Source organism: Enoplosus armatus, chromosome 19 (assembly GCF_043641665.1).
Source record: "Enoplosus armatus isolate fEnoArm2 chromosome 19, fEnoArm2.hap1, whole genome shotgun sequence".
NCBI classification, from domain to species: domain Eukaryota; kingdom Metazoa; phylum Chordata; class Actinopteri; order Centrarchiformes; family Enoplosidae; genus Enoplosus; species Enoplosus armatus.
Window position 1 is genome coordinate 15,155,315 of NC_092198.1, and position 15,189 is coordinate 15,170,503.

The following is a 15,189-nucleotide window of genomic DNA, read 5'->3' on the forward strand; positions in this document are numbered from 1 at the left end:
AGCCACTAATTAAAAGCAAGGGTAAAATTTTTGCTTAAAATTGTCTTAACATCTCTCAGACGTAACAAAGGCCTGAAAGGAAGTCTGGGTTCAAAAGGAGAGCTTTTAAGGAAAGAGGTCTGTGATTCCGAGTGAAAAACCTGAGAGCAAAGCATTATTAGTTCAGTCATTCAGAGAGAGAAATAAACCTGACTTTTACTCAAACTTCACTAAGAGTGAACAATTTGTGAAAATGCAGTTAATCTTAAATCCAGCTTCTGTGTGCCAATGACCAAAACATCCACTGATGTCTATGATGTATGTTTGTAATATTATCAACATCTGGTATCCTTTAAAAAGGAGGGGACAATCTCAGTTATTGGTGCAAACAACAAAATCCCTGTATTTTCCTGCAAAGCTCATGAGTCAGACGGGCTCAGCTTACAGAGGCCCGCACGACTACTTTGCAAGTTACATGATGTGTTCAGTGACCAGCTTCCAGCTCACATCCCGTCCGATTGCTGCAAAACAAGTCAGTGAAGTATGACAAAAATGCTTGCATGTACTTCACTGACAGAAGATGCTACTAAAGTGTGGAGTTAGGTACTGTGCTATCATAACATGCCAGGAGAGCTTAGCGTAGAGGAAAGTGTGTGTGCGCTTGTGTGTGTGTGTCAGGGTGGGTGGCTGGCTGCACCCCGGGGGTCTAATACACCCACAAGGTGTGATGGATGACGACATGATGTAACGGTATCTCTTGGTCCAATTACTGTGTTGGGACATGTAGTACAAGTGTGTGAGCGTTGGGAGGGTAAACAGCTCTGTGCACTTGCTTTGCACCTTTGAGCTGAAGTTTCCGTTCATTATTCAGTCATGAACTTTAAAACCGTTGAACTGTTAAACAAAAAAAAAAAAAAAGGGAACATCAGCATTTCCTCTTTGACACGTGAGTCTTCTTTTAGTTAGACACAAGACGCAAGCATCTGAAGTGACCAAATCAACACAGACAGCAACAATACTGGTCTCATGGTGAGCGCGCACACACACACACACACACACACACACACACGTTAGAGTTTCACTTACCACAGACAGACAGGCAGATATAGACGGGTGTGACAAATACACACAGAGAGGAGGGGCAGAGTGTTAAAAAACATGCCAACAGGCTGCATTCATCTCCCAGTTTAAGATTATCATCTTTAACACACAGGTGTGTTTTTAGATCATTTGTGAATCCCATTTGCATTTCTGACAGCGCCTCACTTTGTCCATATCGACTTTCACACTCTGTATTTGGCTGTGTCTGCTGATATACTGCCGCATTTTCCTTATAATTGTGTTAAACTACATATCATGGGGTTTTTGGTTATTGTTATATAATGGAGGCACTAATATGTGTGTTTAACTGGTCTTAAAGTCGAAGTTAACAATTAAGAGCGGGGGGGGGGGCGTTGGCCACTTGGGGGCAGCGGAAACATTGACGTATCATCACCTTTCAAGTTGATATGGTGGATATGGATAACATGTTAGCAGACAGTTGCTTATTTACACATCCAGCAGTTGCAACATTATCATTCACTTGGAGTCGTGTTTCTGGTCACCTGATGAATATAAGTCCAGTTCTCACTCTCTTTTAGCTCTGCTTTTGGTCTCCATCAACTCCGGAGGGAAATATCTGGCTCTTTAGCTGCTAAATGCTCAATTTTCTTTCACCAACTAGTCGCTGACTGTGTCTGTCTGGCATTTGGTGCTGAGCAGGTAGTATACAGTTGTTGTTTTTCACTGAAAACAATGCTATGAGAGTGAACCAAAACAGTTAAGTTGCAGACCGAACAGCTAAACAACAAGCTGAAACTCTCTATAAAGCTCAGGAAAGCAGAGGAGAGTTGCAAATTCAGGTGATAATTCTCTGTAGGTTCGTCATGACAAACAAACCCTTTCACGGTGTCACTTTGTTGATACAGAAATATTGATTACAGCTCTTTTAAATGACTTTTTTTGCTTTTTGAACTGTTGAATACAAATGAGAATTGAAGGCTGCTACCTGTTTGGTCACTGTGTCCCCATTAGTAATAACTTCCTTGACAATATCATCACATTGTACACATATGTATCATTATCAGGCATTTGGTCAAAAACGTCAGTATAACACAGCCGCACACTTCGCAGGTCGACTGTTGATGAAAATGTATCACCAGCAATTCATCTTCATCCTCAGAGTGTCTGGGTGGCCTGTGTGGTGGATCAATATCATCAGAAGTATTTTGGCACAGTCTCTGGTTACACTTATAAAACTAGAGGCTTCGTGACAGCTGGCTGCAACCTACAACCATAAACACCGTTAAGGTGAATGTGGCAAATATATCTTATTTATAGCATGTATAGGGGCACCTGTGTTATAACAGAACATGTCATTTAAATTTTTGATATTTGTAGCAGGAGGAACGTGTATGTTACTACATCTTGAACCTGGTTTTTAGCCCCCAATTGTAGGACAATGCAGCAGGAAGATCATCATGAAAATAAGACTTTGGAGGAGGAGCTACTCGTGTGGCAAGCTGTCATTTTTTATGTGTGTGTGTGAATTATTTGTTTTTGTCTATTGTGTTTGCAAATTTGCTTCCATCAAAATGCAGCTTGAGGACGAAAAGTCAGTCACCTGACCTCATTCCAACTGATTATGTGTTTCGCTTGCTAAAGACCAGACTGAAGGTGAAAAAGGCCGCAGAACAAGCAAGAAGTCAATATGGCTGCAGTACACAGCTGGCAGACCATCATCAGCTAATATACCATGTTTCTACTGATGTCTGTGACACCACATATTAAATATGACTGTATTTGTATTAACTTGTCAGCTGACTTTCTGTCCCCTAAATTTGGATACTATGTATAAAAAGCCCTATGAGTCTTACATTGCTTATTCTATGTAGATATAAATACACTAAAATTAGTATTTAAACTTCCTGACAATACTGTATATATGTTTTTTTTAATGTGTGTGTGAGATGTGACACCAAATAACCTCCAACATGAAGGTACATGTCCAGACTTATAGGGCAGACACATTGGTCAACGTGAGGGAGTGTGTTTTCCCACCCTAAGTAAACACTGTGACGCAAACTCACTCGTGCAGTTTTTACAAACACTGCATGTCAATCACACACGCAGACACACACACTTTCTCCCTCCGTGTCTCTACCACACACACACACACACACACTCAAACTTCAGCCTGGCTTTGGAGCAAAAGAGCTGAGGTCAGAGGTGAACGACTGTGGGAACGCGGAGGTCCCGTAGCGTGAAACTGTCACCGTCCTGACAAACTGGCCTGTAACATAAACAAGCACACATACATCAGCTTGGGACAATACCCCCGAGAAGAGAGCACAATACCCTCAAGCACTCCACACTGGGCCTGAAACAATACCACACATGCTGAAACAACACCATAGCCAGGCCTAAGCCAACATGGCACTGGGCAAAGCTTGAAGCAACACCATTTGGCGAGAGGCACCACACAATGCAATGCAATGGGAAACAATCCATCAGGTGCTGACACAGCTAAGTTCATGTCTCAAAGTGTGGGGTCTTTGCAAGATTGGCAGTCCAACTCTCAAAACCCTTAAACTTGTGTTGTTGGGTAATCTGTTGGATCCATCAATGGATCATTTGGTCTATAAAATGTCAAAGCAATAAAAGTCCCTTATAATCTCCAAGACCTCAAGGTGAGACTTCCAACATGCTTATTTGGTCCAATCAATGGTCCACACCCAAAAGATATTCCGTTTTAATGATATACGACAGAGAAAAGCAGCAAATCCTCACATTACAGAGTCTAGAACCAGTAAATGTTTGGTATTTTTGCTGATAAATGAGATATAATGAGTTAAATCATTAAAGAACTGAGGCTTTTCACTTGGATTCAAACTGAACTCCATTTCAGGGGTTACACAATATTTTTTCTGGTCTCAGGAGCGAATGTCCCTAATATTTTGTTTGTGTATTCCAGCTGGTTAAGCCTGGTGTTGAGCCTGTGTGGTTTGTATCCTAATAGGGGCTACCTCAGACTGAGTCCTGGACCGCAGCCACTGGGCTATTCATGCTTTGAGACCTGATCCACAGATGCCTCTAAATCCTGCATGCTCACAGCTATAAATCTCTCGAGACATGTAAACACACACACATACACACACATTGAAAGGCAGACAGGACAACACATGACACATAGAAAAAGTCACACACACACACACACACACACCCACACACACCCACACACACACACACACACACACACACACACACACACATACATTGGATGAAGACTCAGTGACCAGGGCAAAAGGAAAAAATTTAAATCAAGCACCACAGCATTGCATGCATTCAGCCCAGTGCATGGAAAATTCCCATCCAGCAACTTGAGACGAGAGCAATAGCAGGCTACAGACTGGTACAGAGCGCCCCCCTGTGTCCACACAGGGGAACTGCAGCTGCTTCTGTCCTTCAATATGCTGCGTGAGTGATGAAACCACTCAATGGGCCATTCTGTTTCATCAAGTAAAAAGGCGGAGCATTAAAGAGGATAAAAGGCATGTATTGATTTTTTTCAACTGGACAATAATCTTCATCATTAATTTATGAATGCAATCAAATTAATCCTGAACAGATGGCACGCAAGTCGATAGATGAAAGTGTCCCAAGGCCAGGGGCCGAGTATGTGAGGCCAGTGGGGTGATATGCAGCCACTTCTATATCAGATTTATTTTGTTGGATTGAGTGTGTGTGTGTGTGTGTGTGTGTGTGTGTGTGTGTGTGAGTGTGTGTGTGTGTGTGTGTGTCGATGTTTGAATACTTCCTCAGGATATCCAAAATCCTACAGAAATAAACAAGGGCGTAGGTTTGGTTTCAGAAGTAGGGGGGACACAATAAAGTCAGAAGTTCTTCAAACAAAAGATATTTATGTGTATGTGTATGTGTGTGTGTGTGTGTGTGTGTGTGTTAATATTGCACTAACCCAAATAGAAATCATGTAAGTACTTGATAGAGACTTGATACTTTATAATAAATAGTCTTGCATTTGGATCCTAACTACAAAGAGCTCAATGTTCAAAAGCACAGATGTAATTAACAATATTAATGTTGGCTCCATCCCATTAGCGTCCAAGTAAACCATGTCAGTAAGCCAACATGCACAATACCAGCTCCCTGGAAGTGGAGCACCTAGATGGAATTCAGTTAAGTTATTAATTACTCCTGTGCTTAAGTCTTAATGTTTGCTGTGAAAAGGGCTCCACAGAGCTGAAAAGCAGTTTAAGATGCCCGCGTGGATGAACCTGTTTAGGAGAGGTGTTTAACTGCTAAGCCACCATTTCTTTTCTTTGACATTTAGGCATTTACGAAGAATGACTTACGGCTGCTGCAGTTACACAAGCTTCAGTTTCTACTGGCAACATTAAACCAACAGAAAGGAGAGTTGAACACAATCTTGTGAGAGACGTGCTGGGAAAAGAAACGAAAAATAGGAGGTAACGAAGCAGTCGAAGGCTTTATGAATAATTTGTGAACTTTAATTCCATATGCAAGTTATAAATATCACATTATGTCAATGAGAGAGAGATAGAGAGAGAGAGAGAGCCTTGTTTACTCAACAACACCATGTGATCACCCAGTCTCTATTCTTAAATCTCCTGATAGGAGCAACACACGCATGCAGAGCAGGAGAACATGGCTGTTATCATTTTCACACAGTAAATGTATAGCCTGGGCTGGAGACAACTGCAAGCCAGGGTGTGGGCTCGGGTGACAAAATGACCTGATTATCACATTATTAAGAGGGAGATTACAATCTATTTGGGGCTTTGCTCTGATTTAGGGACATTTAAAGCTATTACGCGTTGAGTTCAGTTCTGGACCGGACGGAAATGATTCAGGTTTTGAGCCGGCCTGGGCTCAGGCTCTGGAGATCGGGGCTCATAGACTCGGGGTGCTAATAGTTTTCCACTGGAGGTTGCTGACTGAATACAGAGACAGAAGTTTGTTCCACCTCTTCACCTCTCTTACAACTACATGATCTATTCGATCGCTGTTCCTTTCCCCCCCATCTCTTCGACCTTCAGTGCACCGCCATCATGTTTTGCAGCGTTCTCTTTTCCACTTTCATTCCCACTCTTCCATCTGCCTCCCTCTCAATTCCTGAATAGCACGGCCAGAAATAATCGCAGACAAGCCAGCACCCCCCACCCCCAAGTAATGGTGTCAACCAACCCACCCCATCATTGCACCTCATGCCACTGGTACCATGACGACTGCTTAGGCTCTGCAAAAGCCCGTACCCAACGCTAGCCCATCTCTCCTTCTGTGCTAGGATAACACAGCCTTTACATGTTGAGTGGAGCAGCCGTTAAAATGAAGACTGATGTTGCTTATGGGGAACAAATTAAAGATTCTTCTTTTTCTTTCTACATTTTCTGAGATTTTTAAAATATGTGATAATGGCACAAGAAAATGAAAATGAAAATGGTGCTTTTTTTTATCATTTATTCAGGCTTACAACAGGATTGGCAGTGACCTAGTTGCACACTTCCCACATGCCCCCTCCTCTCTAGTCTTCCCGAGTCTGGCTGGAAGGTGGGGGTCTGTCTGTGTTGAAGGATCAAAGTGGGAGCTTGTGTGTTAGTGTGCTTTCCTGGCATGTTAGAAATGGTCTCTAATATCCTGGCAAAACAGTCATTTGGTGCTGGAAAGTCAAGATATTGTATAAATCCTGAGATTCTTGTACAGTTTGTTTCCTTGTGCAATGAACAGCGGGGCATACTTGATGTACATAACAGATGCACAGTCAGATAAGGTTCCTTTTTTGCACATCACCACTTTATAAATTATGGCTTTTTTATTAGTAGATTGTATCAATTATTGGTGATTTTAAATTAGATATTGTTCATTAAGAAAGCCACTCACTGTGTGTTTCATTCAGTGGCACAAGGATAAAACCTATGCAATTACACACAGAAGACTGCCAAAAGGCTATTAATTTGATGATGAAGTGAAGTAGTACCAGGGCTGAAAATAATGATTATTAATCGTTTGGTCTATAAAATGTCCAATACAGTTTCCAAGAATCCAGGATAACGCCTCCAAATGTCTAGTTTTTGTGCAGCCAACAGTCCCAAACCGATTTACAATTATATAAAAACAGAAAGGTAGCAAATCCTCACAGTGGAAAAGCTGCAACCACAGTTTAACTGACATTTTTGTTTAAAAAATGACTGAAATGATGAATCAATTATAATAACTGTTGTTGTTTATTTTTCTGTTGATCGAATCATCGATTAATTGAAGCTAATATGTATCAAAGAAGACCTACATCATTGTGGAGCTATCATCGCCACTATCCGCACCACCAGGGCCGAAAACAATCATATGAGAAAAGGCTTGAAGCAGTGTAGAAAAGCCTAAAGTGGCCACAGTGTGATTGCAGCATAAAGCTTAATGTAGCTTAGTAAGATTGAACATCCCACAGACTGTACAGACACACTGCCAGTGCACACACACCCACCCCAGCTCCTATCAACACTGTCCCATCACTCTGCCCAGCTGGCTAGCAGCTGTAAATCCACAGCTTTACTTCTCTATCACTTCCTCCATATCCATGGAGCATTTCACTGTACAGTTACTGTGCCAAAGGTCACTGTCTGCTGCTGCTGCTGCTACTGCTGCTGCTGCTGCTGCTGCTGCTTTCTCCCCCCCCCCCAATACGCAAGTTGCCTGACCTGGTTCGAGCAGAGATTGCCCATAATCCAGCAGATCTGCCCAGACTACAAGGCTCTCTCTCCATGGGTCCTCTATTTACAGAGTAAGCAAAGGTAGCAATGAGAGCACTGGAGGCATGCACACAAACAGACACACAGAGTGCACTCACAATGACACACAGAGAGACACGTAGACACACACATTCATGCACAAAAAATTATAAAAAAGTAGAGAACTTCCTGTCACTGTGACAGTGAGCAAAAACTTTAACAATTCTCTGAACTAACGTGGACTTTGATTCTGCCTTCTCAGAAAAGCAATACTGCATTTGTCCACACTCCTGTCTGTCAAGGCTGACGAGTCAAGTTCATTGATGTAGCCTCAACACAAGCATGCCACCTTTGAGGCACACTTATACAGGCAACCGGCTTTCAGAGAACACACCTAACCCACGATCAAATCATACCAGAATTTCTCAAAGATTTAAATCACCGTACAAGCTACCACGCACGAAACATTCGAGGGCCACATGAGGATTTCTCACCAAGAAGGCTGATGTGCAGATTTAAAGTGCATGCCCTTTAAAACCCGTATGACAGAGACCATGTGCACCTTTCCACGAATAAATCAATCCTGAAAAAGCATTGTGATCAATATCTGATGTCAACTCCAAGGGCCTGGAGACGCTCCCAAGCTTTCAATGTGGAGACAGAAATGTGTTCTGGGTTATTCTGGGGGGAGGCCAGATCCAGGAAGTCATTTCACTTAATTAATCACACACAAGTGTTTATTACAGGGGCTGCTGAGTCATCCTAAATGTCCATAATTAGCTGAATAAGTATGTGTAAAAAATGAGGAGCAGCGCAAGCTTGAAACATCCAAAGCCTTTGCTTCCTCAGAGAAAAACAGGCAGGCTAAAGTCTACTCTAGGAGTGTCGCTTTACTGACAAAATTAATAGTTTGTTAAAATATCAAAAAAATGAATCCCTCATCTCAAAAGGATTTTTAACCCTTTTCCTAATCAAAAAAAACGAGATGGTTGCTCGTTTTGTATAACGAGAGGCCAGAAAAATATAAACACTGTATTATGTATAAGAATAATGGAAAATAACATTAACATAAATAACTACACATAAGACTTTCATTTCATTTTGGTTCTCATATAAACCAGCAAATTGGTTATCATCTTCGTTGGTACTATGAAACAGAGTCACAACTTGGAAAATTGGTTAAAAATCTTCTGCATCACACTGCAAAGTAAATATCTTTTTACTTTTATGGACAAGGGAGACTTTGAGGATTCTGGAAATACCTTCAAAACTGCAGTAAATGTTGTTAAACAACCTTCTGCGTTTTTGAAAGATTGCCAAGGATTTATCTTTCAGAAAAAACAGATGCCTATCTCTGTGACTCGAATGTTAATACATGAGAGGCACAAGCTGGGGCTCTGCACTTCTGTACAATGCTGACTTGCGCATTAGGACACTAGAAAAAGGAAGGCTTGGTTGTGGAACAAGCTGCAAAACTAACAAGGTAAGATGCTGGATTCCGATATTGGCTACAACTAGTCATTTTATTCTGCAATACTCTAATGAAACTGAGCTTTAGTAGCAAAAAAAGTCAGACCTAAAATGGACCAGACTGCATAGCCAGTTGACCGTATGTAGTCAGTACTGGACTAAATCAAATTCGAAGAGACACTAAGTCCATTTGGTATTTACTGTACGCTCTTTACTACATCATTTCATCCCTGTAGGCTGTAGATGTGTACAAAGTCTCTGGAATCTGAGCAGCACCAGCCTGCACCACAAGAACAGGTTGATCTTTTGAGAGTAGCTCTTAATTCAAGTTAGGGTAGAGGGCTAACACAATGGTGTAATTACATAACACAAAGAGACCCCTCTCTGTCTCTGTCCATAATTAGCTGAATAAGTATGTGTAAAAAATGAGGAGCAGCGCAAGTTTGAAACATCCAAAGCCTTTGCTTCCTCAGAGAAAAACAGGCAGGCTAAAGTCTACTCTAGGAGTGTCGCTTTACTGACAAAATTAATAGTTTGTTAAAATATCAAAAAAATGAATCCCTCATCTCAAAAGGATTTTTTTGAGAGTAGCTCTTAATTCAAGTTAGGGTAGAGGGCTAACACAATGGTGTAATTACATAACACAAAGAGACCCCTCTCTGTCTCTGTCCAGCCGCCCAAGACTGGGTTCCTTTCATCCAGCAAGGGAACGTGGTGACCGGAGAGAGAGCGGGACGATGGAGTCTGCCCACCCCTTTCATAGACTCAGAACAAACACTTACTATTGCCTCTCTTCATTTGTGTGCATGTGCATATCTGTGCATGTCTGCATGTAACAGAAGGTATTTGTCTTAACCCATCATTGTCCTGTGTTCCTGTATGCATTGGATCAATAAAGCCCAGCGAGGTCAACCGCCTTGACAAGCCCCAGGATGACCTTCTGACAGCATGTGCTTATCTTGACCATACTTGTATGGGATTGTGATTTTGACCCCCATATGTTAACCCTAGCAGAGAAGGACGGCTTATGGGAACCCAACCCCTCCCCGAGCGCATAGAACCCTATTTTCAGCCACGACCCCGTAACCCTTAACCCCTGGGACTCAGCAAATACTGGGGCAACATAACACAGCAAACATTCGAGCCCATCCCTTTAACTGTGAGCACAGCTTGTCCTGCATATTCACGGAGTGCCTTGAAAAACAAGCAACGACTCAGGCTGCATAAAAAAGGCAAGTGGGGCAACTGTTTGGACCAGAGAAGGGTCTATGGCCTTAGATGAGAGATGTTTCTGAATCTCCATTCTTCAACTATTATTGGATCTAGAAAAAGAAGGTAACATGAACGAAAAATAAAAAACCATGCCTTTATTCATGAGTAGAGTGCGGCCTAAAATAAAGTATTTCTGAGTCGGATTCGGATTCTGAATATCCAAGTCCAGGCACTTGGCTTAGGAGAGAGCCAGGCTTTATGCTAAGCTAAGCTAACTGGCTGCTAGCTGTAGCTTCATATTTAATGGACAGATAGAAAAGTCTCAGCAAAAAAGAGCATATGTGTATTTCATGTCAAACTATTGCTTTAAATATGTGTAAGTGTGCCAATACGCATTGGCATATTTTTTTAATATATGTGCACATATTATTAAAGGCTTTTTATTTTTAACCATCTACATGAGTGCCTGGAATTGGATTTTTGCACGCCACACTACTAGCCATGGACGAGAGCATATTCCTTCCTTTTTAAAATGATTATTGGATTTGCTTTCACGGTGACACAAAATTGTTCCAGGTCAAAGGCAGGAGGCCTTCCTCTTCTAGAGGAGAGGGGGTCGCCATGAGGAAAGGACTGTCTGTGCTTTCAAAGATTTTGTCTTTAATCAGCGGATCTGCTGGAATTAGAGGTCTGTCTGAGCTCCAGCCCCCCCCCTTACCCCCTTCCATCCCTGGCAATGTGAGAAAGATGTGAGCGTGGGTGTTGGTCAGGGGAGTCATCAACTGTGGGACCAGAACGACATGAGCTGCCACATTGGGCTCATAAACGCAACCTTTGGCAAGCCCACGGCAAATGCAGCTTAGCATAATTCAAAAATACCAGACGGTGTGTACTGTGGTGCACTGCTAAATCCACAAAGCAGCTTTCTCCCTCTCTCATCTCTGTCTGCCCCTCTCCTCCACCTTCTAAAAAACACTTCCGCACAAACAGGAATTAATGCCACTGCCAAAGAGTCTATTTCCTCAGAATAACAACATGTCAGGCCATCAAAAGTTGTCAGGCTTAGTTTTGTTTGTTATTAGAGGACTCATAAGTGGAAAAGGCCACAGCTAACGCCACGCTAAAGCCGGAATAAAGCCAATACTTTGTTCCCTGCAAGTAAATAATGACAATATTAACTGACAAAATATAATAAATCCAAAATGCTTTAGCATCAAAATTAATCATCAAAAAATATTACATGCTGTCCACTTCTTAAGGATTTTATAAGTGTTACTAGACGTCAGAAAATAAGGCTGAAAGAATTGACAACAACACAAATACAGAATCAAATTCAGGTACATGCTGCGACCTGAATCCAAATTACATTCCACCACATCTGCAATAACAACAACTGATGGTGCTGGCTAATAGAAGGATAAGATGTTTGTGTCAGCAGATGGTTGAGACAGACCACTGGTCGGTGTGATGTCTCCCCATCAGACTGCTCCACTCCTTGCAATATTACACCCATTTTCATTTCATTAATAGCAAAAAACAAAAAACAATTCCATTTCTAATAGAAATAACAGAACATACTGATTGGGTTAAATAAGCTACACTGAAAAAATTATGGAAATGTTGGGCGTGATGTTGTTGGAGGGTGTTACTGAGTATTTTCAGTAAACACGTCTTAGCTTTCTGAGAATACCCACATAGGTGCAGTGGGGATGTTTTTATAGGTAGAACTCACTCTGTGGCTGTGAATAGAATCCCTTGGGCAAATCAAATTTAAAAACGTAGACAATAAAGTCCTGAAGTGTACTTCAAAGGCAAGGAAATTGTTCTATTTTTCAGAAAGAACCAATTGCTGTACTTTAAAGTAGTGTCATAGACTGTATGACAATTGTGGCAATCCATATTAACTGTCTCAACTGTTCCTCATCTAACTATTATTAGTTATTCACAACGCATATTGTATGATTACAGTTAGAGCATCACATGTACTCACTCATTTAGCCTGTGTTCATGATGGAGAAACTGTCAAACTCCTTACTATTGATTGCTTGTAATTAAGGTGATCAAGAAATTTAAGTTTATTCTGCTATTATATTTATTGTGAGACACTTCGACCGTCAGCTAAATCCTTAAAATCAGAATGTGTTGAGATGTTAAATTTGTGATATATGGCAAAGAAATTAAAAACGTTTTTGTATCTGCAGCCTTTCAAAAACCTTAACCACGTGACGCTGCAGTGATGTTAGGTTAAATCAGCTTATTATTTGACTAATAATCAAGTAATTACTGCAGATATTTTGAATTAAATTGCAATTGCAGTCATCACGTCTCTAGGGTTAAAGACAAAAGCAGTGTTTTGCAGAATTATTTGTCTGTCAAAATCTGCATACTCATGACAGTATCATTTACTGAGAAGGTATGTACCAATAGAGAATGTAGCTTCTAACCCTAGCTCTTGTTTGCACTATGCCTGTGGTTGAAGGGCTGGATTGGTAAATCCTTGGCTCTTGTGGTGTTTAAGTGTTAATGAGTTCATGGTGTCTCATCGTGCCACTGAATGTAATCCATTTGACAAAACATGCATCGGGTCTAGGCTACGTTCAGGCTCAACCACAATGTTTGCAATGCTTATGAAGAGGTGAAGAGTGGAGCAGATGGCAGCAGAACAATACCACAAGCACTAGTATGGCAGGACATAGGACAGCCTGGTGCAGCTTAATGCAACAGAACAAAAAGCTGACCAGGGGTCTCATTATAAGCTGTATGAATCTCCTACCTGGACAGACTGTAGAAGCCGAATGCAGCGCTCCCTGACGTCTTCAAAGGGACACCGTTTGGAGAGCATGAGAAGGTGAGTCAGGACTTCATTCAGGTCACTGTTGGGAGGGCTTCCCGAGGCTGGGGGTGACAGGGCCGACGATGGTATGGGCATGATGGCCTCCACTTTCCTCATGACTTCCTGACGAATGCTCTCCATGGCTTCAGCTCTGGAGATGGCATCCCGGCTGCCCAGCCCGTCCCATCTCCCCAGAGACTCCTGGTCCTGCACTTCCATCTTTTGATGTAGAACTAATGTTTGTGCTGTCTTACAACAGGCTACACGACAAATAACACAGTCTATGTTTACATCACAGCATCAAAAGAACCTTTAACAATATTTTTATGTTATTCTAAAGGGGAACAGTCTGTGGACATGTCATTTGGTATTCAGCATTGTATGAATTAGAGCCTGACTGATAAAAAGGCCACTTGATACTATTACCTCATATTAGCCTATCACAGATATATATCAGTATCAGCACATTCAGTATGTCAGCTGATAAATGACAAGAAATTGCTGTACAAAAATGCCAAAAATGTGTTGCAAATTGCAATTACATACTTTGCACACCTTTGCACTTATAGGTTTATTTTTCAACTGTAAAATGTCCTATCCGTTAAAGGGGTGAGCAATATGGATAAATCCTCTATCTATATATGTATTCTGATATCGCAATCCAAAGTAAATGTTGCTAAAAATCACATGAGAAATGGATGGATGGATAAAATAACCAAACAGACAGGACACAAATCCAACAAATTAAATACCAAATGTAAGGGATTCAGATATAATGCGTTTATGCATGAAATAAAAACAGAAAACAAACCGATATATGTATCTGTTCGTGCAAATCAAACATCGGTATTGGCCTCAAAAAGCCAGTGTCAGTCGGGCTCTAGATTTAAACCCAGATCAAGCTTTAAAAAGCAGTTATTAATTGCAACACATTAATATTTGGTCTGTTTCCAACTTCGAAAAAAATGGCTATATTAAAGTACAGCTTATTGATGTTGCAAGCCATCATAATCTGGCAATTAAAGTGTTACTGCCAATTACATCTTTTGCCAACAATACTGAACCGACGTTGGTTCACGGTTACTTATTAGACGTATCATGAGTGCAAATGTACAAATAGCAACTTGTCAGTCAGTGAGCTCCATTCAATCTCTCCCTGCTTTCCTTTCGTGTCGAGGCTTTCAAGCTGCCCGTTAACAAAGGCGCCAGTAAAGTACAGCAGAAGCGCGGCGAAAGCAACATTCCTACACACAGACCTTTCACTGTGGACCAAAAGCAAAAAGTGTCATTGTCAAATACTCACTTTATCCACATTCTTTGGAGCAGGTCCTCTTCTACGGGACGCCTTGACACAGCACTGACCAGTAACGTCAGTCCCAGGGTAAAATCAGTAGGAGGCAACGACTTGAGGGTAAACATTTGATTGGCAGAGTAGGCTGGCCAATGAGAGGAGTCTGTGGGCATTCTAGGGCGGTGTCGTGTAGGTTCTGACAACTGATTGGTTGGAGGCTAGTTGCCGAGCTCGCGGAGGAAGGTGGGAGTCGAATTCTCTTCGTTCGGTGTGTGTGTTGGAGGGTAGCTCTTCAGAACTACGTCTCCCATAATACATTTCGTCGGCAGCACCCCCCCCCCCCTTCTTTCTTGTTTATCAGAAAGACAGGCAGAGGAGAGAGAAAGAGGGGGATGTTGTACATTTCCATTTGAGTCGTTTTGTATTTAACCTTATTTGTGTTTAACTGAAACGACCACTGCCAGGTAAACAATATGAGCACGCAAAAATATCAGTGTCATAGAAAATTGGATTCTGATGTGCAGTATAGTGTAAGGTAAGGCAAGGGACAAAGGTGTTGACCAGAACAACAAACATTAATCTACATTAGATACACAAATGTACAG

General features: G+C 41.6%; 1 protein-coding gene across 2 annotated transcripts in view; it reads right to left on the bottom strand.

Moving 5' to 3' along the window:
* Positions 1–13,512, bottom strand: part of sesn1 (sestrin 1) — a 50,754-nt gene extending 37,242 nt beyond the window's left edge. For both annotated transcript variants that reach the window (XM_070925764.1, XM_070925763.1), the window contains exon 1: positions 13,234–13,512. In XM_070925764.1, the coding sequence (XP_070781865.1) occupies positions 13,234–13,512 (279 nt within the window). The remainder of the gene's footprint in view (positions 1–13,233) is intronic.
* Between the last annotated feature and the right edge of the window lie 1,677 nt (positions 13,513–15,189).